At 42.0% G+C, this 25,665-nt stretch overlaps 1 protein-coding gene across 1 annotated transcript in view; it reads right to left on the bottom strand.

The window, feature by feature from the left end:
• Nucleotides 1–25,665, bottom strand: part of CDH13 (cadherin 13) — a gene marked incomplete at both ends in the record, with an annotated part of 945,642 nt that overhangs the window by 568,070 nt on the left and 351,907 nt on the right. The window contains one exon of the mRNA XM_084256718.1: nt 13,762–13,970. Within this exon, the coding sequence (XP_084112844.1) occupies nt 13,762–13,970 (209 nt within the window). The remainder of the gene's footprint in view (nt 1–13,761; nt 13,971–25,665) is intronic.

Genomic DNA, 25,665 nt, shown 5'->3' with positions numbered 1-25,665 from the left:
AATTCTACTCGTAGGTATAAGAAAGGATTAAAAGCAAATGCTTAACCAAATTCACATACCTGAATTTTGTAAGGGGACTATTCACCATAGCCAAAAGCTGGAAAGAACTCAAATGGCCATCAGTAAATGGATAAACAAAAGAATGTGATCTATACCAAGTATCATTATTAAGTCATAAAAAAATGAAGCAGTGATACATGCTACGATGTGGATGAACCTTGAAGATATTATACGAAGTGAAAGAAGCCAGGCACAAAAAAGACCACATATTACATGATTCAATTTACATGAAATATCCAAAATAGGTAAACCCACAGAAATGATGCAGTTTATTGGTTGTCAGAGTCCGGTGGGAGGAAGAGTGGGAATCAGTGGATATAGGGCTTCTTTTTGGAGTGATGAAAACATTTGGGAACGAGATAGAGATGGTGTTGCATGGCATCATGAATGTATTAAATATCTGCCATATGTTAACATAAATTTGTTAGTTTTACATTAATTTCACCTCAGATATAAAAAATAAAAGTAAATTGCCAAATGTGCAAAGAAAATCAAGAACTAAGGAATCATTTAAAGAAATTAACTGTTCATGTTTCCATGATCTTCAAAAAAAAGTAAGCAATTTAAGCAAAATGTTGAGGAGAGAAGCCCCATTTTGAGTGTGAAGGTGTGAGATGGTGATGAAATAGAGAAGTCGAATAAAGAGTATGATTTCTAGAATACTGGTGAAGAAAAAACTGTGATTTGATGGTGAAATAACTCTGTGAAAATCTGTTTTAACCTGGGAAGAACTGAGCATAGTTGACAACAAAGGGAGGAGTTCAGAGAGGAGGAAATGACTGGAAGTGTAAAAAGAAGGGGAGGAGGTGATGAAAATAGAAACAGAAAGGAGTAGATTCAAGGGCACAAGTGAAGGGATGAATCAAAAAGAGAAGGAAGAATCGGACTTCCTGGTTGGGGAGAGGGGAAAACTGGAAGTGAGCAGAGATACAAGAGGGAATTGAGAAAATATAAGTTTTCAACAGAGAAAAATTCAAGGTCAGCTGCAGAAAATTGTAGGCATAGGGTAGGGTGTTTTTTTAAAGGTAAGTGGAAAAGTCTTGGAGTGGTGCTCAAGGTGATGAGCAATAAATTAGGGATGAATAATTACAGAGCAGCAATAAGGGCAGGAAGCTGTAGAGAGGGAGTGGGTGCGCCTCCATGAGAGTGAATACCTCATCAGCCTAGTCCTCTTCACATCACCCCTGTTCTGTCTTCCAGAAATTGTTTTGCCTATAGATGGGGCTGTATATCTAGATCTGTTGATGTTTTCTTATTAATTTCAGTCCATCCTTGTAGGTACTTAAGTAAAAAAAGTTTGTGGTGTTTTTTTTTTTTTTTTTAATTTTGAGTCTATCCTCCAATTAGGATCCCAGAATTGTGAAAGTTATGAACTGAAAATCATGTCTTCATATCTTCATTTCCATCACTGGGATGAACTCAATCAATTAGGCCATTGACTGCAGGCAGAAACCATTCTTTGGGCTGACATGCATTATTTTTCAGACCTTTTGAATGCAGCTATTCAACCAATCTGAATCTACTTTACTAATATTCAGTAATAATATTCAGCTCATATTCTTTATCTTGATAAAAAGGGATATGGTGTCTTATTAAATGGTTTTGAACAGTCTGAGTACAAAGCATGACTCCAAAATATTCTAGTTGTATGACCATGGGCAAGTCACATATCTTTCCCACATCTTAATTTATTCATCTGAAAAATGAAGATAATAGTACCTATTTCACCAAGTAAATGATTTAACACAAGGGATGTAATTGAAGTGGTGCCTGGCACAGTTTGAGCTAACTTACTTTGGCTGTCATCGGATCATTAACGTCTGTATTCATCCCATCTATGGCATTTGTTTAGTCATTCCACAAGTATTTATTCAGATCTGGATATTGTGTTAAGTACCAGATTTATAGCAATGAAAAAGTTGGTCCCAGTCCCTGCCCTAATGGAGCACATAATTTTATTTTACCCAATAAGCCACCCCCAAACTTCAAGGTATATGTAGAATTAAAAAAAGGTGGGGTGGATACTATCTGTTTTTTAAAATATATGTCTCTTTTTCTTTGATTCAGTTTCTGGGCTTTCTTTCTTTTTTTCTCCTCTTTAGAGAAAATAATATCTAAAGACCCAAATAAAAAGGAAAATCACAGAAAAACAAGTCAAATAATAATTGGTTGCCATCTCTTAGGGGTTAACAAAGTCCAAGTTGAATAAAGATTTAGAATAAAAAAGCAGTCAAGTCTCAACTATCTGTGTTAATGGGGATTTGTGAGAGTGGACAGTGCAAGGTAGAAAATAATGCATCCTGATTAGCTGTCTTAAATCTCGCAATAGATGCTTAAAAAAAAATAGTGGCACACACAGACATCTGGAATGAGAGTGATAGGCAGGCGTTGCTCTTTGCAAAAAGTTGGGTTAGTTATAGTTATTCTGATGATTCCACTACCATTGTTTTATAGCTATATAACTTCAAAGGAAAGGAGTTATAAAAAGTTGCTGTCAACAGAAGCCCAATTTGCCTGATCTGATGAAGGGGATGGCTGACAAGGCACACCTTTTGTCAAAAGGATTTGCTGCAAAAAAAAAAATTGAAAGTTGAAGGAACCTTACCTGATTTCCATAAAAACTGGGAGGCAGGAGAAACTGTGTAGACATCAGGGAAAGGAAAAGCCTCTTAGATCTCAGGAACAGTTTTCTCTTATTGGTGGAAGAGCTACAGAACAGTAGGGAAGATTCTACAATCTTCCCTTCTGAATTGTAACAAGTCTGGTGGGGAATCACTGCAGTCAGTGGGGTCAGAGGCATATGCTTAGTCCCCCAGAAAACTGCTCTCAGGCAAGGAGGGTATTTTGGGATGCTACTTGGAGGGGGGGCATTCTCCAAATTTGTAAGCCATTGACCTTATGTAGCCCTCAAATATCTGTAATTATTTTACCCCATAAGGAAGTTCTTTCTCCATTTAAAGACCTCCCCAACTGACTACATTTACCAGACTTTGGAGACTGGAAATTGCCAAGAACTTCAAGATGCCATCTTTGTTGGCACTTGAAATGTCTCTGTCTATGAGTAGTTCCATGAATATATCTAATTCTGAAATTATATATGAGGTATTATTTTTAAAAAAATTGCTTACTTTGCATGTTATACAGAAAAAAGAGCAAGTGTTAGCAAAATCTATTTTCCTTAAAAAATATCAAACAAACATCATACTTTGATGGCCACATAAACACATTTGCCTTTTGATTGTTGCTACCTCTTGCCTTATTAAGAAAGACAGAAGCAATGCATCAAGTAAAAATATCCCCTGCTGTGGAATCAGTAGGCTGTAAGCATGCTTGTTACATGATAATGGTGATCATTATGAGGTCATTATGATTATTAATATTGTTATTATTTTTAATGTAGCACCTCTAGGGGATATGGGCAAGAAGGGAAGCGATTTCTACTTCTATTAACAGGAGCCAAAAAAAGACAAAATAAGCTCTATTGAGATTAGGCCCTGGCTACAATTTGAAAGTACCTCCTGTTCTCTATGTTTTAGCTGAAGACTACACTTGGTTTTTCTGCACAAGGCATTGAGTTGAAGGTCAAATAGCATCAACAGTGTGGCCCAGTGTGGCCCCATCAACATCTGTTGAAGTCAAGACCAGGTCATAGACACCGACAGTCCACAGGCCTCTACCCCACATGGGGGATTAGAGCAGATGGTTGGCATGAGGCAAGATGCTCTCCGTTGGCTATATTTTTCTCCAAATGCTCAGATTTCTGCCTTAAAAGTTTGGGTGGATACCACGTAATTTGACTGACTTGTATGCTGGGTAGAGAAGGACTACATAAATGAATGTCTCCCCTTTTTATTTGTTACCTATTTTTTTGAGTGTTGAGACCGATGAACTAAATGGGCACAACCCATAGTAGGTATCAAGGACTGTGTTTTCTCATCATTGGGGTTTTTGGTTGTGTTTCTCCTCTCAGAAGGGAGAACCAGCCTCTTACAGAGTGGCCTAAGAGATGTTTACATTTGTCCACCTACACTGTTTCTATGAGGTTCTATATTACAAAGGTTAGAATGACAAGGAAAAGCTCTTATTAAGGGTCACAAGAACACAGCCCTTGTCCATCTACCTAAACTCTCCCCAGAATTTCATTCAGCTTTGCATTTTATTTATCCTAATGATTTTGGATTTTTTTTCCTCTGTCATTTCATCTCTAGTAATAGCAGCCTTGCTAACCTGAAAAGTCCACAGTGACCAGTTATCTCCATGTGCCAGATAAGAGGGGGATTTAAAAGAGGTTATCACACCTATAGTTATACCAGGGATTCACTAGTATTTGATTTATGGTAATAACAAAAGACAGGTGGTCAGGAAAATATCAGAGAGCCTAGAAAAATGTGCACTTTATCACATTATCTCATTCCATCACGGATAGTAGGTAAAAATTTATCTCTGATGGTACTTATTCCTTTTTCTTGAAAAACTTTAAGCAGCGCATGGGAAGCCTGCTGTGACAGAACACCTGTAAGAGAACTTTGGGGAGTGCTAAGTTAAGATTGCCCCTCAAACAGCTGCCACCTGAGACCTCCGTGAACCTCAGGGTTCTGACCCAGGGGGGCTAACACCATCTGCCTCAAGGTACTGTTGTGAGGGTTAGGAAGGAAACACTTGCAAAGGTGCAATTTTAAATAATTTTTAGATACAAATGTCAGTCATTTTCCCTAGACTCTTGGACTGTGAAGATAGCCAAATAAGGTGTGAGATCAAGGCCTATGAGACATTCATACTTGGAAACCTTGTGCTACTTTCAGGGAGCTCTTTCTCCAGAGATTACAATCCTGAAGAAAGTTTTACAAGTGTTGTCAGAACACAGGGCTTGTCCACCTACCTAAGAGCTCTTTATGAGTTTTGCTCAGCTCTTTGTTTTCTTGTTAATTTCTAACTACTTTTGAATTTTCCTATATCATTTCATAGTCTTACAGGAGAACCAAAAGGAATTCTTCTGTTGTAAATATCAATATTACTCAAAGAACTGACTGCAGACAATCCGAAGACCTGGGCCAAGGAGGAAAAAGTGGCACAGTTCTGCTACTTGCTGACAGGTAAGGACACTGATTCAATGACCTGATGTCTCTGAGCCCAGGCCAACTCTCCATCTGCAAAGTATAAACTGTACACAAATGGCACAGGCTGACTGCAAAGATCGGAGGAACAGATGCCTATGTGAGAGCATCTAAGACAATCCCTGAGAGGAGGCCAGCTTGCAGTGAGGTGTTCCTTCCTTCCCTTTTCACAAAGAGCTGTGGCCAGGCCAAGGAAAAGACTGTCATCAGCTGTGGAGCACTCTGCACCAGCTGGTCTACATGGAGATGTGCTTGCTATGCATCAGGTAAGTGTAATATACACTGAATTAAAAACTTAACATGAACAGAATATCTTTAATAATGGACACATTGATCATCTGCTGATGTGATAACTTAAAGAAATAACATATATACACATATGCAGATATACATATCTATACCTCTACCTCTGTATAGCTATGTATATATATTTAACCCAATATGTATATATTGGGTTTGTGTATGTGCATGTATCTGTTAATATAGCATATATAATATATAATATATATTAGATAATATAGCATATGTAATATAATATATAGGCTATATATGATTAAATATGATGACATATGTTATTAAAATTTACTGCATCTTCTTTTTTAAATTTTACTATAAGGAAGCTTACAATTACCTATGTGGTTTATATTTCTAGGGACCAAACTGCTAGACAACATGAAATCTTGGGTTTCCACAAGGCAAAAATAAGTCATTTTTAGATATCTAGACCTTTTATAGGCTCAGTTATTTTTGCCAAAGCATTTCAATTAAAATTAATCTTCAGAATATAGTTTTCTTAGATTCTGATCACAAAGCAATCTGTTATCTACTTAAATTAATGAATCGAAGGAAGTCTTTTTATCTCTATTTGAACAAAATCCTGGAGCTAAGAACCATAAACAATAATTTAGGTATGTGTCAAAATGTGATAGCTTCACCCTCTATTCCAGGTCCAGTTCTTGAATCTGAACCGCACATCTCCAGCTGAATATTTTACTCAATTTGGCTAACAACTGAAGGGACACTAATTTCCCTTAATAGTAACTGGGGAGCTTTTGCATGAGGAGTGGTGCTATGCATGTATCTGAAGTTATCACACGTGTTAAATCAGCATCTATAAGTATTTGCAGCTTTGGTTCCCTGTTTGTGTAAAGGCACAGATGTGCTCTCTGCCGTGATGGCTATAAAATATATTTCACATGAGCAAGATGAATATCACTGGCCAGTGTGGTCATCTCCAAGCCACTCCCAGACAAGGGAAAGAGGTCTTGGACATGGTGATTGAGGTTACAATTATCTGGCTGCTCTCGCCCTCAGGGATGCTTTAAACAAATGAAGTCAAGTCACCTGCATGCACTGTGACAGTCATCCTGTGGGTCAGATGGAAAAATAGACAAAACAAACAGGCTCCAAATGGTTGTCTCAGGGTTGATAAAAATGAGAGTTTATCTCAATAACAAATGTGCAAAAATATTCTTGTCTAGAATATTGCACAATATTCTTGTGCAATTAGGAAAGATGGAAAAATACATACAGAGGTGACAGAAATATTAAGAATAAATGACCTGTGGCTGAGAACCGTTTGTTAGCACTGGGTTAGGCACTCTCTCTCCATATATATATATATATCTTTTAAATCTTTTAAAAAGATTTATTTATTTATGCATGAAGAGCTGGGGTACAGGCCAGAGATGTGGGGTGGGTGAGAGGATTCACCAGAGACAGAGTGGGGAACAGAACAGGCAGATTGACTGAAATACATTGCTGAGAGGAGGAGCGGACGAGACAGGAGAGGGCTGCTGCGCCACGTGGGTAGCTCCCTGGCTGTGGATCAAACTCATGCTGTGGTAGCTGCGGATAGCTTCATAGGTTATGTCTTGACCCCTTGTGCCACCAGGGAGGCCCCTGCATTTTTAATTTTATGTTCCCTAAACATATAAAGGCATTTAAGCAAGGTGGGGGTATTACCTCCATTTGTACAGATGAGAAAACTGAAACTCATAGGGGTTAGGGTAGGGATGTTCAGTGCCACGTGACTGATAAGCACTAAATGTGTGCTTAGATCTCCATTTTGGATCAATCTAGGCCCCATAACAACTCACCCAAACTTACCCAAATGCCTACAAGTGCTGTCACAGAGGGCCAGCCAGTCAGCTTTGAGCCTCAGACCCTGGTCCTGAGCAGGCCCTGAGACTCTGAGAAGCAGTGGGATAAAACGTTGCAGCTTCCTATTCGCATTCCTACCCCCAACTCCAGACGCAAGACTCACGGGAGTAGTGATATTAACCTGGACTTCCACACACTTGATGACGCATTTATTTTAAACATTAAAAACAAAACCAACAGTCTCTCCCAAGTTGCTCCTTCATCAAATTGCTCTTTTCCCTTTAAGTTTTTGGAACTATTTTCATTCTGATTCTTGAAACTGGATTAGGAGCCAAAATTATGTCTTTCAAATTGCATGTTTATGGTGATGATGATCAACCAAGAAAAACAAGCCTTAAATTTAGCTGCTTCTATCAGAAATTTTTCCATCTTTTCTTTTCAGGGATTTTTAAAATGACAAAAAAAGGGGGGTATTTTTTTTTTCTTTTTGCATTTAATTTAAACAACTTGATGAAGAGAACAGTTTTGCCTTTACTGAAAATATCAAGCACTGACTTACATTTAAGAAATGTGAATTGTTGTAACTAACTTTTAAATATTGCTGGGTTTTTGGGGGTGTATTGAGTGGACCCAGAGAGATAAATGATACTCTTTTGGAAGTTTAGTCACTGTTTCATATGAAGTGGGCACTTGAGGAATGAGGATGGGGGTGATTTAAGCTCAGTGGTAGTCCTGAATTCTCCACAGCTTGTAAAGGTGATAGAATTGGGTTGTGCAAGGAAAGGATGAAAGATTGGGTTATCTCCACTGTCATCCACTGAGCATTTATTATAGGTCTGACTTTGCTTGAACAGTGACAAGGAATGACTGACATTTTCATGGCCCTAACGTTGTGCTGGACACAGTGCTATATGCTCTGCATGTGTTTACTCATTTCACCCTCAAAGTTCCTCCTTGAGGTTGAGGCTGTGCTGAGCCCATTTCATAGCTGAAGAAGCTGGAATGAGGTGCTAAGGGCAGTGCTAAACTCATGCAAAGGCGTTGGCTCCAGGACCATGTTCTTAGTCTCCCTGCAGGGAAGCCAGGTCCCTGGGGTGGAGGTTCAGAATCTAGATAGTAACAAGCACAAATATAAATCTGACAAAGTTTATGACAAAGTTTTGTTATGATGGCAGAAACCAGGCAGGGTTCTATCAGGAACAAGGAAGAAAAAACACCTAACCAGTCAGGGGGAAAATCAGCATGGTGTCCCTCGAGAAGGGAAATCTTGCTCGGTTCCAAAGTATCAGGAGTTAGCCAGATCGTTGATGCTACTGAGTCCACGGTGGAGGGGCCTATTCCAGACAGAGAGGCAGCCAGTAGGAAGAGCAGGGCGAGCTGCCTGGTCAATCCAAGAAATCACAAGTGGTTTGGTATGTACAGGGTTTAATATAGGGGCTGAGATTTTCATGGCCCTAACTTTGTGCTGGACACAGTGCTAATTCCAGTTTGCTTTTTTATTTCCTGAGCACAAATTATATGTCAGGCATTGTGTGAGGTGCTGAGGATAGAGCAGTGGACATAGCAGAGAGGAAGGTTGGGGAGGGAGGCAGGAAGGAAGAGAGCAGTCTATAGCTTGCCTTCAGGAAACATACACTCTTATCAGGAAGCTAGACTTTAAATGCTTAAACAAAGATGTAAATGCATCATTACAAAGAGAGAAGATCAAGAAGGAACAGAACAAGTGCTAGAATGAGACTAGCAAGGAGATACTCCATGACAGCGGATCAGGGAAGCTTTTGGAGGAGGGGATATTTCAGCAGATGAAGCCTCTTAAAAATGAAAGGGAATCAGACTTGAGGGGGGATTGCAGAGACCAGCCAGGTTACATCCTGAAGGACCTTTTCAGACCTGTATAAAGATTCAGAATTTACCCCATGGGCCAAGCAGGCTGATAATAAATCAGGAGCCATCAAACAGAGATTGGAAATGGTCAGACTTGCATTTGTCAGATGACCCAGTCTGGGAGCAGGAAGGCAGATCCCACAACTCTCCTATCACACGTGCATCTCATGTGTCATTTAGGGGACCCAGGTGTTCCTTCACAGGTATCTAAATTCTACCCTTTCTTAGAGTATGAACACCTACATTTCAAGAAGTTAGTAGTCTTGATCCTTTAGCTCCCACACCGGAATTCAAAATACATTTCTGAAAGCTCCCCCATGTTCTCACTCCCCAGCCTGACTTCACCAAGTTCTGTACGTGATGTCAGAATTCCTTGTGATAATCTACAGTTGTGGGAGCTACAGTTTCTCATCTCAGAAATAAATAGTGCTTTTTTTTTTAAAACCAGGCTTGAAAATGAGGTTCATGAGCAGCTCTGTATCACTACGCAAGGTGCATAACGAATGAATACACAGAGCTTTCCCCTATAAACCTGCGAAGTCCTATGTATAAGGTAAAAACAATTAAATAAATAAAAGCAAACACCCTACTGTCCTCCCCCCTCATCATTGTCAGGCAGTGTGGGACAGTAGATTTAGTGAGGACAAGCAGAAGCTCTGGGCAGGCACATCTTTCTGCTCTCAGTGGGTCTGGACCTTTCCAGGTACTTTGTGCATGCGAAGTTACCTGGCCCTGCCCCAATAATTCCATCTCTCCTGTCAAACTATGAGGGATTAAACTGATCCTCTGCCCACTCAGATCTAAGGTGATATTACACAGTCAGGCAGGTACTAACTTCTGGGCAGCCTATTCATTAAAACGGCAGAAACAGCTTGAGAGTCTGCAATTAAATAATTAGCGATGGACTTCACGGTTTTGGCTAAAGACTTTGTAGCAGAAGTGGAAGGTGGTTCTCAGGCTTTCGCGAAAATGAGAAAGGCACCGCCATTTATATTACAGAGGTTTTATTACAGAGGAACTGGGTGGGGGTGGTGTGGGTGGTTCCTGCTGATAACCTGGCTTCACAGGGGTCACAATTCTCTGAGAGAACCCTTTCTTTCAAAACTTGGTGAAATCAGTCCCTGTTTCTGCTTACTTTTGGGGGCACCCTGGGCGCCATCCCTTGCACCTCCTAAGCACATCATCCCTTACTCTGACGTCACTTTCTCCTCCTGCCCCAAGCACTGGCTTCTCTTCTGGTCAATGAGGGCTTTTATGGCCCAGTTCTTTCTTCTTTCTCTAGAGGTTCCAAAATGACACCATCGACAGGTCAGCTCACCTGGCCTTGATGTTGGTGTTGTGCCCAGGACAGCAGTTTTGTGCTATGAGTTCTCTCCCTATCCTATTTCATAGGTGAGGCTGGGGAAGGGTAGAAGGCTGAATGATTTGTCAGAAGTCATAGTCATAGATAGTGAGCCAGAAAGTTAAATCCAATTTTGACACCAAAGCTAAAGCCCTATCATAGTGCTGTTATTCTCCCAAATGTTTACTCTGAGACTGAGCCCACACACCTGGTTGTCTCCTGGACATCTCTATCAAGATGTCCCAGGAGCTGCCAACTCATCACAGCCAAGCCTGACTGACCTTCTTTCCAACCACTCCTGTCCTGAGAGAGCCAGCCCACCTGTACCCTCCAGGTGAGATGAGCTTGGACTATCCCACCTGGATCTTGATCTCAGCTTCCTTCAGGCCACGACTCCCTTGGTGGTTTACCTCCACCACCACTGGGTTGCTCTAACCCATCCCTGATCTCTTGACCCATCTGCAGTGGCACAGCCTCCTGAAGAGCCAAGTGACAGGAGGGAGGATGGGTGTTTGGACAGAGAGACCAGAATCTCAAACTCATTTCTGCCCATTTCAAGTTAGGAGAAACTGGCCAAATTCTCACACAGGTAGGAAGCGGGTAATACAGCAGCCCTACAGGAGGTTGTGAGGGCTACAAGTGATGTACCTTAAAGCATATACTGAGGCATGTATACTTTATAGAGGCTCCCACTCCCACTAAGAAATAGAGGTTCTCACTTACCTATGTGTGCATCAGTTCCCTATATATATGTGGGGACAGTAGCCATGCTTCCAAGATGGTGGGGAAATAAAGGGTCAATATTTGTGGGCCAGGAGAGTCCTTGCCACATGTTGAGAGGAGAGAGCACATTACCCTGGCTGTTGCTGCAGCCCCACTTCCTCCCCTCCCATCTTTGAAGGCACAGAGCTGCTCACGCTTGCCTCCTGCTTGGTACTTAATGCTACATGCTCACTTTCCCTCCCCCACAGGAGCTGAGCTGACTCCTCTACTCCTTGCTTTCCCTGTCTAGCAGCTGACCCAGTTGGCTGCACACAGTAGGACTTTCAAAATACCATCTGAACATCTCTTAAGGACTGTGCTCTCCTGAGAAAAATTCTTTTGCTAGCTGTTTTGTTTTCCTATCTTTTTCTCCAGCCTATTTTCTTTCTTTTTGGATTTTTTATTATGGACACATCTGGGCAGCTTCACAAGGCCTATTTTCAAACCTCGTAAAATTACTGGAGGCAGGAGCTGAATGCTCCATTCTGCTGGAGTCTGGCAAACTGAATGGCATAGCAGCCTCCACCGTGCTTTGTAAGAAGCAAACAATTGCAGCCAAGCTCTGTCGACAATGTGTTCAGACAGCGGCAAATGAGAACCAGCCAGGGCTCTGAGGGGCTTTGCCTCCAGAAGAAAGTGCTCCTGGGACCTGAGAAAGCAGTTCTGCTAGGCTGAATCCCGGGTCTCCCAGCCCTAAGAAGTGTCCAGGAGCCCCCTGCTCTGCTTTAAAGCTAAATACTATTGCACTGCCGTCCCCAGCTCTAAGGGTGGGATACCGGTCATGAGAGACATGTGTCGATCTACACTGCTTCCAAACACACATGCAGCCCCCTGTTACTCTCCCTACTACTTGCTTGTTTCTTAGAAGCAGTTTGTGCTGCACATGTCAACCATTCTGTGGATATTTGCTGAGTCATTCGTATCACAAGTGAGAGAGAAGCTGTGAAAATGACCTTAACTAAGCAAAAGAAAAGCTCACCTATGGCACTCACTATAGTGTGGTTTCACTGACACCCTGTTCCCTTTGGAAGTTATCAGAGGCGCACTAAGCACTCATTTCAGTCTGCCCTTCACTCACAGACACAGATATGACGGGGAATTATGGAGCTTGTCCAGTCCAGATATTCCAACTCTGGAATCGTCTGGAACTGATCAATGGCTAGAGGCTTCCAGAAGTACTATATTGGGAGAGACACTCAAGTCAAGCCAGGCATGATTAGCATTATCTGCCATGAGTCTTGTGACAAGAGTGTGGTAATGCACATGCCACTTATTTGCCATCCCAGATCGTGCAGCTCCTCAAGGCTGCAGATAAAGACGCTATGTGAGTCTTTCAAGATGGCACAGACAGCACTGGCAGAAAGTGGTGCTCACACTGGCAACTGCATCATCTCAGCTCCCTGGTTGTGAAACTGGTGTTCCTTCCACCATCACACTCCACCACTGAATGGAATTAGCAGAAGAAGCAGAGTTAGGGGGAGTGTGGCAGATGGAAAAAGCCAGCGAGAATCAAGAGCTTTGAAAAACTGGGTAAGAACAGACTAGCAGGCAGGAGAAAAGGATAGTGACATTCAACTGGGGAAATGCCATTATCTTGTCATTATTTTACCAGCATCTTCTGTGTGACTTTCCCTTTTATAACCTAGAAGCCAGAGTCTCTGAGGTAGGAGGAGTAGGTTAGTCCCTTGTAACAAAAGTCTCTGACACAATCAGGAAATCTGGAGTGCAGTTTGTGGCAGCCCTAGAAGTATGTGCACATGTATGCAGTGCAAGGACCAGTGCTAGTGCACACCTGGAAAGGAAATGACACTTGCACATGGCAAAGGAGCAGACCACAGGTAAAGGTTACCTTACTAGACAACTCTGGTCCTTGCCTGCCTAACATCCATTTCCCTTACTTGGTAACAGCATCCTTACTTGCTTTGAGTAATTACCCATCTTTCACTATCAGGTCATATGATGTAGGTGGGATGGACTCCACTCTGGCTTCAGGACAATGCACATGACCCAGACAATCAGAGCATCACTACCCAACTGGCACAGTGACTGGTTCAGGGATGAGCACGTGACCCAAGAGAGCCCATGAAATTAGACATCAGCTCTGTTGGCAGTGTCAGGAAGAGAGGCTCTCTCAGTGACTTCAGGCTGAGAGAGAGAAGTGGAGCTGTCAAGACGTCCACATCAGGGGGTGGCAGGGATGGAATTGCCTGAGTGTGAAGTCAATGGAAGGAGAACGGGAGCATGGACAGATAAGTGCCATCATCTGGGCACCCATTCATAGCCAAGCCTGAAGGCAGCCTTATCCCTGAAATATTTGCTACATGAGCCAATAAATTCCCACCCACTCATTCCCCAACATTTTTTGAGTTGGGTTTCTGTCATTTGCAGCAACAAAGGTTTCTTGGTCAGTAGTAAACAAAAGAACAATTTCCACATCAGACAAACACATCCCCATGTTCCTTCTCAGAACTCAATTTATCCCAAACAGGGTGTTACCTGCAAGGAGCCCTGGATGTCTTTTCCCCCGACAATCACAAGTTCTGCCATGTCTTCTGCGTGGGGAGTCCGGGCATGGATGAACAAGGTCTTGCCCACTGCAGTTATGTTTCTCAGGGCAACGAGCCCACCATTGTTGTTCACCTTGAAGTATGGGCTTGAGACCTCATAGTGTAGCTTGTTGTTTCCCTTACAGTCACTGAAGGTCACTGGTGAAACAAAACAAATGAATAAAAATAGAAGAACATAAGTATGTTGGACAGATTAGTCCTGGAGAGATCTCTGACTATTAGATGTGGACTATTGGTCCCCACTGCAGATCCACAAAGGACATTCTTTGTCCCCCAACTCTTTGTTGTAGCCCCGTTTGCTTGTGCAGAAGGACTTTATTCAATTAAGACTCATTCTTAATGACCTCCCATATCCCAGGCAGGTGCCAAGCCTGAATGGCACAGAGATAGAGAGGACCACCTTGAGTGTGGTGGGTGAAGTGAACAGTCAGAAGCTTAGAGCATGATCTAATTTTGTGTCTGTGAGGTGCTGTGCAGACCCACAGAGCCCAGGAGCTGGGTTAGGTGTCTCGGCTGGTCAGAGCAGTGCTTCCCGTGGGTTAGGGTGCCTCAGGATCACATGGGAGCTATTTAAAACACCCAAGGATCTAATATAAAGATCCTGATTTTATAGTGCTGGGTTCTAGAGAATGGTTTGGGAAAGACAGACAAGAGAAGCCAAGAAAACTGCTGATTGGGGGTTATAACCATGATGCCTGACCCAGATTGGCAGGACAGATTTGAGCAGAACTCCTCCAGTTGGATTCTAAGTCACATCTGGAATCGAGCAGGAGAAAGCAGCCGTTCTGGAGCACCCACATGGTGCACAGCACATGGCCACCATGAGCAGCAGCTGTGAACAGTTGGGCACACTCCTCTCTATGGTGCGTCTGTAACTGCACACTGTTCTATTACTGAGGTTATCAGAACCCTGCATGTGCTTGTCTGTCTGCCCTCTGCTGTAGACTTAGGGACCCTGGCCAGTAAGCACAGACTTGTACTACTTGCTCTCTCTCCCCACCTTCTATTTTCTTAGCTCTCTGTTGAAGAGGCTTATTTGTTTACTAATTTGTTTAATTAAAGCATAACATAGACATGGAGAAGTGTATAAATCAGAATGCACAACTTGATGGATTTTCACAAAGTGGGCATACCCGTGTACCCCACACCCAGACCAAGAGGCTGAGCATTACTAGTCTCCCTCTGCTGCTTCCTGCCTGATCCCTCCCTCCTCCTCAAAGACAACACTATCCTGACGTCTATTACCATACTGTAGATTAGTCTCATTTGCATTTGCACTTCATAGGAGTGGAATCACTTGTATGAGCACAAGCGTGTGCTCTTCTGGTCTGAATTCTTTCACTCAACATTATGTTTGTGAGATTTATGCATGGGGCTACAAGTCATAGTCATTGATCCTGATCACCATGTAGCATTCCAGTGTGTGCCTATACTGAGTTGATTTATTTACCTAGTCTTGATGAACATCTGAGTTATTTCCAATTTGAGATCCTTAATATATGGCTACTAGGAACATTCTTGTATGTCTTTTAATAATACATACACAAGTTGCGTGAGCATCTGATGAAGTATGTTGATATTTCCATTCTGGGGAGAGACAGTTCCCAGAGAGATAATGACCATGTAAACTGATAATGATAATGGCTGATGTGAATGGAACACTCCACACACAAGGCTCAAGTTAAGCAGTTTATGTATATTACCTTATTTAATCATTACAATGACAATGAATGATGTACAATTTTGACCTCCTGACCCAAAGTTTATAGGCAAGGTAGCAGTTTGAGATGAGGCTTGAAGAGGGCAAAGGAGGTACCCAACGCCCACAGTCTGTAAGGATATGACCATGATTTGAACCCTGGTCCATTTACCTTTCACTACTACACAATCTCAATGAAGACAATACCCCATGCAGAAAATATTCCTCCTGCAATCCACCAGGCCCCACCTAAATTTAGGAACAAAACATGGGTACCCATCTATGTTCCTATCCAGCCCTGGAGTGGCCCTGGCGTCAGGCTCCAGTGCTGTTCCCAGCTGCTGATCAGCTTTAGAAGCATTTTTGCATGAACACATGAGTAGAATCTTGGAACTCTGTAGTGTTAAGGGACTTGCTTGTGTTTCTTCTGATCACTTGGTGGCCAAGAGTAACTGGACATGCCTGGTTTCAGGTTTGGGAAATGAACTATAAATGAGAAAAATAAAGGTGACTTTCACTGTTGTCACTGACTAGCTTCAGTCCACTGGAGGCACACTGCTCAAATGACAGTGTCCTCTGGGGACTTGTTGCCTGGATTTCCAGGCACTGGCCATGGGCAGATCAAAGAAGCAGGGGAAGAGAGGAAGAGGGAGAGTCGACAAGTTTGTGGAGTTTCCAGTGTCATGACAGTTAGGCTTCTTCCTCCCCTTCTCCCTGCTTTTTTACCTTCCTCCCTCCCTTTTTTCCTTTCTTCCTTCCTTTCAGAAATATTTACTAACAGCCTACTTATGTTAAATGATAGAGTTATACTATCAAACAATAATGAACACAGTCCTGGCTATTTCAGGCAGACAGAATCACAATTGCAACAAGTGCAAAGGACCTGTGGCATTCAGGGAACTGGAAAGAAGCTGATGAGATAGGCACAGAGAGCAAGGGAGAAAGCAAGGGGAAAAAAGATACACTAGTGGTGGTGAACCAGGGTACCTCTTCTATGCTGGGTACAGCAAATGCTGCAGGCAAGGCCCCTAGTCACCCCTGGTCTGGTTGGATCTGGCAGTGTAGGCAGACTCAACCATGTGTTGCCCCTAGTTGCCAGGCCCTGCATGCATCCATTCACAACAGCACTCAGCCTCCTATGCTTGGCTTTCAATTAGCTCATTGGTGAATTCAGCCTGTGGCTTATCTCCAAACCCCAGTAAGCAAAGAGACTTTGCTCAAAGTTGCATATCTGGAAAAGACAAGAACCCATTCCTAGTCTGCTGTGTCTGCCTCTGCAGCTCAAGCTGTCAGCATTCCCATTTTCCAGGAATGGGAAGAAATGAATGGAGGAAAAAAGGGCATTTGCCCCAGCCCAAACCCCTTGGGCCTGTCACTCATCTCCGCATGTCATCAGAGATACCAGGTTAGGGCAGATCTATACTCAGGACCTGGCACTGTGTGGTATGGCACAGCTTCCTATCCAGTTTGCTATACCAAGAAGCTAAGGATTGTGTGATTGGGGCTTTATTTTTTTTTAAAGATTTATTTATTTAAGAACTGGGGTGCAAGCCAGAGATGGGGGGAGGGGTGAGAGGATTCACCAGAGAGAGTGGGAACAAAACAGGCCTATCTACTGAAATACACTGAGGGGAGCAGTAGGTGAGAAGGAGAGGTCTGCTCTGCCATATGGGTCTGCTCGCTGGCCTGGCAGGCCAGGAATCAAACTTGTGCTGTGATTGTGCTGTCTTTAACCCTTGTGCCACCAGGGAGGCCCCAGGGAGCTTTGTTTATTGTTGCCACCATTAATCAGTTCAGAAGCAGATGCTTTAGAAGATGATTCTGTCTCAATTTTATGAGAATAATTTGGAAAGCATTTAAAAACAATAAGAATGCCTACCCCACTTCTACCTGAGAATTTGAGGAACTGGAATGGGTTGGGGTCTGAGCACCAGTGTCTCTTTAAAGCTCCCCAGAATAGCCTAATGGAGCCAGGGCCAACAACCAGGACCTTACACATTGAATTGCTTGTCTGAGTGACAGTTTTCCATATTTCCCAGCAACCCTGGCACAGAGGTAAGAGCGGGGGCCAGGCTTGCTGGGCACCATTATTCCAGGGCCCTAAGAAAGGATTATCTTCATAGTATATCTCTAAGCTTTTTCAACCTCAGCACATGTATAGGAGCCCAGGGGCCTTGGGCAGTCACTCATCCTCTTTACACCTTAAGGTCCTCATCTGTAAAGTGGGACAGAGAGTATTCCACCCGCATAGGCCTAATTCCCATGGTGAACATGACATAGGGATAGTGTGTGCCCAGATGCTCAAAGCACTTAAGACCCATCTCAATGGTCTGTGAATAGGAGTAATAGTAATTATTAGCAATACAGGCCCCAAGGAAGTTACCTTTTCCTTTTCCTACACAGCTTCCTTCTTCCAGTTGGCTTTCCACCTGCCTCTTGTGTCCTTCCACCTCTTTCTAGTCAGGTACTGCCGTTACCATGGAAATGGTTACTATAGGTATCTCTACTAAGGCTACAGGAGTGAGGCAAGGGATGCCAATCCAGCCTTGCCCATCTTTGAATCCTCACCTTCTACTCGGCAATGCTCTGTCCCATGAGACAGGTTGTGAAGGGAAAACATCAAAGGAGAAAAATGACAGGGCTCTGCCCTTCATGGTAGACTCCACAAAGTTTTGTTAAATATTCTTTCTTCTAGTGGATTGTTTGTAAAGATAACTTGTACAAATCTCAGGTATTCTTTTTCTGGATGAATGGCACTGCACTGAGAACTTTGCATTCATGAATCCTAAAATTGTCATTTTGAGGTAGGTATTTTTTCTTTTTTCCTCTTCAGAATCTGAGACTTAGTGAGGTTGAATGAGGTTAAGATCACACAGTCTGGACTAGTCTGCCTGGGCAAATGTATTCCTTCCATGTCTCTCAGCTTCCAATCTCAACATTTCACCGCATTTTCACACCTGATCTATTTATCACTTAATATTTTTCTTTTTAATTTTCTCACATTATTTATAAAATTATTTGAAGAGAATCTTTATAATGCATGCTGGATGTGTCAGATGTTATTAGTTTTCTAATGAAGTTCAAATAAATCTATAGAGTCAAATAAAAACATATGTTTGTTCTTCTATGCACCAAAGCCTCTAAGTGATGTTCCCAAAACATTTTGGGAATGTTGACCTAAACAGTGTTCCCCTCTGCCCATCCCTCACTTAAATGATCCTTTCCTGGCTTCATCCTATGGATGCTTACAATCTAAGAGGACACAGATTAATCGTATGTGATAATCTGATATAACCTGATATTTGCAATAGTAGGTCAAGCATAAATAATGCAGGCTTGAGAAAGACGCACATCTTAGGAAAGACACAAATCTAGACTGCTCAGTGAGAGCGAGTTTAGCAATATCTAAATGATGGATCTGAAATCTATGACAAATCCAAAGAGAAATAATTCACCACACTCTGTTTCCTTCTTTCTCCCAGAGAGAAAAGACTCTACCTCCCCATTGATTATATTCTCACCTTAAAGGGAGCAGCTGATAACATCATCCCTGCAATTATTGTCCCATATTATTAGCTTTGTTGATATAGTCAAGACACCAGCGGTTCTGAAACTTTTAAACAGAGATCCAGCAAGTGCTTGATTCTTGGCAGCGTTCAAAGAACATATTAAGGATGAAATTGATTAGTTTCTGTCTATCTATTTTAAAAATTTCGTTTCTATAGGGACAGCCTCCTAAGTAGCTTGGGATGATACCATGAGGATAAATGAAAGGAGGGATTCTAATAAACAATTAAACTTGTGAACACATATTCAAAACCTCTGTCTGATGGGGGGAAATGAACTATTTATACTGTTCTGAACCTACAAAGGACTTCCTTACATAGTTTATCACTGTGGCATTTAAAATAGCTTCTGGAAAGAAAAAAATTATACATATAATATACCATACATGAGGATTTATTGGAATCACTTGCACAACATCATTCTTTGAGATAATCTTTGAACACCCCAGGAGAAGAAAGGGGAAAGTAAAAACTCCCCACCTGAGGGAAAAATGCAAATTAGACAAATGGCACCACTCAGCGTTTCAATTATGCTTTCAGCATGTTTCCACTCAAAATGTCCTCTGGGCTTAATGCAAATGTCACAAAAAGACAAACTTTAGCTGGGAGACAAAACCACAATTGAGATGGGAAGTTTGGCATGTGAATTAAGGGGCTTAATCTTCCTGACCTTGATTTTATGCTTTACTATTTCTTTCATTTGAATGCAGTTCTTAGGGATGAAAATCCAAAAGGCATAGATTTCTTACCATCTAGAAATGTATGAAGGAGTGAATTAAGCTGTATTATGATCCCAGGAAATAGGAAATTGCAGATGGATTTTAAATTTATCTGCAAAATATAGAGCAGTCCTGCTCATGCTGATAAATAAGAACTAATCTGTGAAACTGGTGCCATTTTTATAAGCATTTTGGGGTCAGTCTGTGATCCATACACTCACATCTTAGAGGGTTAATGCTTATTGACTTTGGTGGAAACCTCCAAATTGCTCTGTGCATAGCTGCAGGGCCTCTCGCAGTGGGTGGCCAGGCTCTACCCACACACTCATGCCAGGATGCATGTGCCTCTGTCAGACTTTGGGCCCATATCAGTAACCCTGGGAGTTATATCCTACCCAAGGACAGATATGCATGGATCTACTTCTAGGAATTTATACCCGCACACAGGAGAGAGGTGCTTTGTTTCAACTATGTGCTGGTAACAGAAAAAATCCTGATATGTATCATTTGCCAATGCCTGTGGTGTAACTACTTTAAATATGACCAATTTCAGCTACCAATGTGCCTTCGTTTGGCTTACACAGTTTCTAAAAATTAACAACTGGCTGTCAGGAGTATGAGCGCTAGCTGGATCCAGCTCACCTCTGAGGCCCGGCAAAGGTTCTGTGCAGCAAAGTGCAGATTGTTTTCTCTCCCTCAGACCATACCAGATACCAGGTACTCCTGGCCTAGATAGTAAAACAGAATTCAATCTTTCCATTGGCAGGAAGGACAAGCATATTGGTTGATCTGCAGAGTCTCTGTGGGGCACAGAAAGCGATACCTTTCTGATAGTTAAAGAGCACTCAGTTCACAAACATCTGATGGACTCTCCCCAGGATCCCTCAGTATCCCACTAGTGTCCAGTGGTGCAAACTTGCTTTACAAGAACTCACAGGGATTAGTCCAGGGGTGCCTTGGGCCTGCCCAAATGAGGGGAACAGAAAGCATCCCCTGTAGTCTCCCTGAACATTCTCACTTCTCAAGCATGCTAGTCGATCAGGTTTTACAGCCACATGTTCAGTCCTACCCATCTCAGTTATATCCCTAGAGGCACAAAAAGCATATCCTCAGCCTTGATTCACTCTACCCACCTGACCCCTGGAAGCCCTGAGCGGCATCATGTGCTCCATGTTCAGCCCGCAGTCAGCGCTGACACCCACAGACCTATATTATGGTTCTGGGCATATGCCTAACCATGACCAATTAACCCAGGAGTAAATTTCACCTCCAAAGTCTTTGTGGATTTGATAGGTTGCAGAAAGGATATAAAATACTTAACACCATCCGATGCGTCAGCTTCAACTTCGATAAAATAAAGTTTCAATTCTATCATGTCAGCTGAAGATATCATAATGAATGATTCCATCAGGAGCTCTTCAGCAGAAACCTATTTTTGCCATGCAAACCCTTAAGGGCTTGCTTTGGAAAAAAAGGCAGAGTCCACGTCTGCTTGCAGGGGATTTTCTCTATCTTCTGTTAAAAACTGCACTGCTATCTCCAAATGCAGTCTTTTCTGCCAGGGTCTTACATTTTTCTCTTGCTAGAGTCTTTAAATTGTGGCAGGTTGTTTTCTGAGAGAATGCTATGCACTGTCTATGCCATGGTGGTTATAATCACTGTGAATTTGTATTTCAAATTGGGATTACTTTATGTGGCACAGCGCCTGACACAGTATACACTCAGCCCTGTTTGTTGAATGAATAAATAGCAAAAGCTGCAACTTGGCAGCAAAGCAAATTTCAAACTTCCCAAACAAAATGGAGAATGATGGCCCAAATTCATGTGAAGATTTGAGTAGGTTGATTTGAAAGTCACCAGATCAGCAGAATAAAATCATGACTCAGAAACTTTGAGAGTCACTAAGTTTCACGTTTACAGAGATCCCCACTTGGAGTTGTCATGTTACTGGCACATGTCTCTTAAGTAGCCCTTAGTTTTTGTTTTGTTAGTTTTGTTTTTTATCTAGTAATTGTGTGTGCAACTCTCATTCCTCATGAGTGTCTGTAGGATGAGCTAGCTAGTGGGAAGAATACAGGTTCTGCTGTAATTGGTAAGCTATTTGGCCTTGCAGTGCTTGGGGGCATGTGGCAGTGTCCTGGATGAGGATACATGGAGATTCAGATCCTGATCATGTCTGGTGCCTTGACAGCCCTGTGATTCCCCAATACCATGCGACAGTATGTGCGGGTATACATAGGGAGGAAGTCATTTCCAATAAGAAAAACAACTTCTGGGCAAGCACTTGTAGAACTAGAAGGAAGATTGCACAAACACAGTGTCAGCTTCCTTGTCCAGTTCCATGGATCTGTAGTTCAGGGAGAGACTAAGCTGTCTATAAAAGTTCGAAGATTCACAAACCACAGACGACTTAATCCCAAACACTGGTGCTATGGTTGCTATTAACGAACTTAGGGCAAATGCTGGCTTGGTCCCTTTCTTTTTCTTTTTTTTTTTTAAGATTTTATTTATTTATACAAGCACTGGGTACAGTCAGAAGCGCGGGAGGGCGAGAGAATTCACCAGAGCCAGAGGGAGCAGAACAGGCAGACTGAGGATACACTGCTGAGGGGAGCAGCGGGCAGCAGGAGAGATCTGCATGCCATGTGGGACCCTCGCCCAGAGGGCAGGGATTAAACCTGTGCTGCAGAGGCTGCAGGCAGCTTTGCAGCCCAGCACTCAACCGCTACGCCACCGGGGAGGCCCTTTCTGAAAAGTGTACAGCTTGGCTTTGTTCTGGTACAATAAAGGTGAAAGCTGCTTTGAGTCTTTTGGCATCCTGAAGAGTTTGTGGTTTGGAGAATTCAAGAGACAAACTTTGAGAAGTAACCTTCCCACACAGAGTAGTCATGAGGCACCACCCTCAAGAGTTTCCCAGGAGGGCCTCCCTGGCAGTGCAAGGGGTTTAGTTAGCACTGCACTATGGGGCAATCCGCAGCCTCTGCAGCATGAGTTCAATCCCTGGCCTGCTGAGGACCAACCCACATGGTGCAACAGACCTCTCCTGGCTTGCCTGCTGCTCCGTTCAGCAGTGTGCTTTCATCAGTCTGCCTGTTCTGTTCCCCACTCTGTCTCTGGTGAATCCTCTCACCCCCCTGCATCTCTGGCCTGCACTCCAGCTCTTGTATGCATAAATAAATAAATCTTAAAAAAAAAAAAGTATTTCACAGGAATTTCAATCAACACTGAGGCCCAAAAGAAATTTCCTGAAAAAACAATTTCTTAGTTCTAGTGAGAGATTCCCTTGGTATTCCAGGAATAAATGAATAAATGGGATAAAAGGCAAGGATGTAGGGTAGGGTGAGGTCCTACAATTGTGTAGGTGCAGTTCAAATGTTAATATTTACATGACTGCATAGTTGTCTAAATACTGGAAAAGGCTGAAGAAATTCAAGGTCCATTTGGGAGATCTAGTTTCTTCTGGACAAAATAATTTGCTTTTCACTGGATAATTTCAAGTAGAACTTAAATGATTACTCAGCAGAAATGTGGTGAAGAGATTCTGATATTGGATGATATCTCTTAAAATCATTAAACACTATTATTTTATTACTCTGAATCTCAACATATTCACCTATTAACCTGGGCAGTAGGGGATAAATGTGAACATAAAGATGAATAAGGCATATTATCTGCCTAGAAGTTTGGACCACATAATCATTTGGCAGTCTGCCCCATTAAAGGATGAGTATTCCATTTCTTCCTATGTCAAAAGGCCAAACAAGCACCATAGGGTAGGAGTTACAAGCCAGCAGGTCAAACTGAATGTGAGTTATTTCTGGAAACAAAAGATAGTCAACTAATGAACATGCCATTGCTACCAGCAGCATCCAAGGTGAAGGATTATCAACAAGTGTATCTCCCATTTCTGAAGAGTTGTGCTCTACAAAAATTGCTTAGGAAGCATAATTTTCCTATATTTTATTTTAAGATTTAATGCATTCTTTTAGACCATGTTTTGACCTTAAGTCATAAAAACATCATATTTAAGAATGTTCCTACTAGTAGAAACATTTGAAGGCATATAAATGAGGTTTCAGGTAAAAATTGATATCAATCCATAAACCAAATAGTAAAAATATGCAAATCATGTAGGCAAATCTTTAACTTGGCTATAAGACTTTGAGGATTTAATGTAATGATGACCACCATCAATTTAGTGAACCTGAGCATCATGGATTCAAGGCCCATTAGTTTTGACTCAATCTCTCTCCTAGAATGCTAAGCAGGATGACCTCTCTTTCTAAGCTCCCATAGGAAGCTGTTTGTTTTTGTTTTTTTTCATAAAGGATGAGGATGATTTGGAGAAGGTAGGCAGCAGTGCAGTAGTGGCAAGAACCCATATTTTGGAAATAAATTAAAATGTCCAAGGTGAGCAGAAAAACAAACAGAAATCTTGCAAAATGAGTCTTCAGGGAATGTGTATTAAATCAGCTTCTGATTTATAAATATTGAAATGATGTATAAAGTGCTATCAAGAATAGAGAAGACAGTCCCATTTCCTAAAGAGCTTCTATCTATGGCTTGAAGTAGTACTCAGTAAACAAATGACCTTCCTAGGAAGGTGGGTACTGGGAGATGAGGAACTAACCCTCAAGTTTTAACAGAATATCAGGGTCATAACAGATATTTCAGTAAGTGATACCCCCTACTGCTATCCTTATAGGATATTTCAACCGTTTTACAGAAGGGGAAATGAAGGAGGATTGGAGCAGCTGAGTTGGCCATGGTGCAAAGCTCAGTGATGAGACTGAGGTTCAACTTCAAATAGCAGGCTTTTCAGTGTACAGCTCTGTGACCTCTAATTCTATTCTTAAACATTTCTCCAAGCATTAGTGAGTGAAAAGGAGATGTGTTTCACATTAAAATTTAACAAACCAGTCTTTACTGGGTTCATTTCCCAACCTACTCAATCCACAAAAATGGACACATTTGGCTGGATATCAAAGTTAAGTTTATGACCTAGCTGAGGAAGCTTCAGAGCAAGCAAGCTCTACTAGCTCTGCATTAGTTCTGTGACTGTAAATGGCTGTATCAAGGGTTTAAGAATGTTGGCTTATGTGAACACATGCTGGGAATTATACAAAGCATTTCCCTAAAACTTCAATCAATCTACAAAAGCAAAGGTGCTGCCTTTTCAAGTTTGATGCCTTTCTTCTGCAATCATTAGCATTTATGCAACTCTTGCAATATGCCAGGCACTGGGTGAAGTACTTGAGAAACATTTTTTCCTCTACTTCTCCAGTAGTTCCATATAGGTATTATTTTATAGATGAGGAAACTGAGTCTCAGAGAGACAAAGAAAATTCCACAGATCTGTAAGTAGCAAAGCAAAGTTAGAGTTCTGCTTTTTTACAACTATTTAAAGCCCTAACCTAGATCCTGAGGGAAAAAGCAAGAGGTGGATTACTCCAGGACAACAGAGTGCAAAGTAAATGTTAGAAGTTATTCTATGGCCTAGGAGCACATGGATTAGCAAGAAGTAAAACAGTCTATTGTAATGCTGAAAGAAATGTCAAAGATAGAGTTGAGTGGAATCTTGAAGTGATGAATCCATCAGGGAGAAAACTCATAGGGCAGAAGCCAGAAGATCCTGTAGGTCAAAACTTTGGGAACACATAAGTTCTGAGGAAAGATCTGGAAAACACAAGAATGGGCCCAGCCAGATCTTTATGCAACCCAGGACATCTTTTGTTTTCACTTGTCTTTACTAGCATAGTTTCCTTAAAGACTGGAAGAAAAGATAAGTATGGGATATGCTATCAGTGAACTATAACATTTATCAAAGAACTCTAGAGATTTGGCTTTCT

Source organism: Talpa europaea, assembly GCF_964194135.1.
Source record: "Talpa europaea genome assembly, chromosome: 16".
NCBI classification, from domain to species: domain Eukaryota; kingdom Metazoa; phylum Chordata; class Mammalia; order Eulipotyphla; family Talpidae; genus Talpa; species Talpa europaea.
The sequence above is the reverse complement of the archived record's forward strand: the minus strand, read 5'-3'. Positions and strand labels throughout refer to the sequence as shown.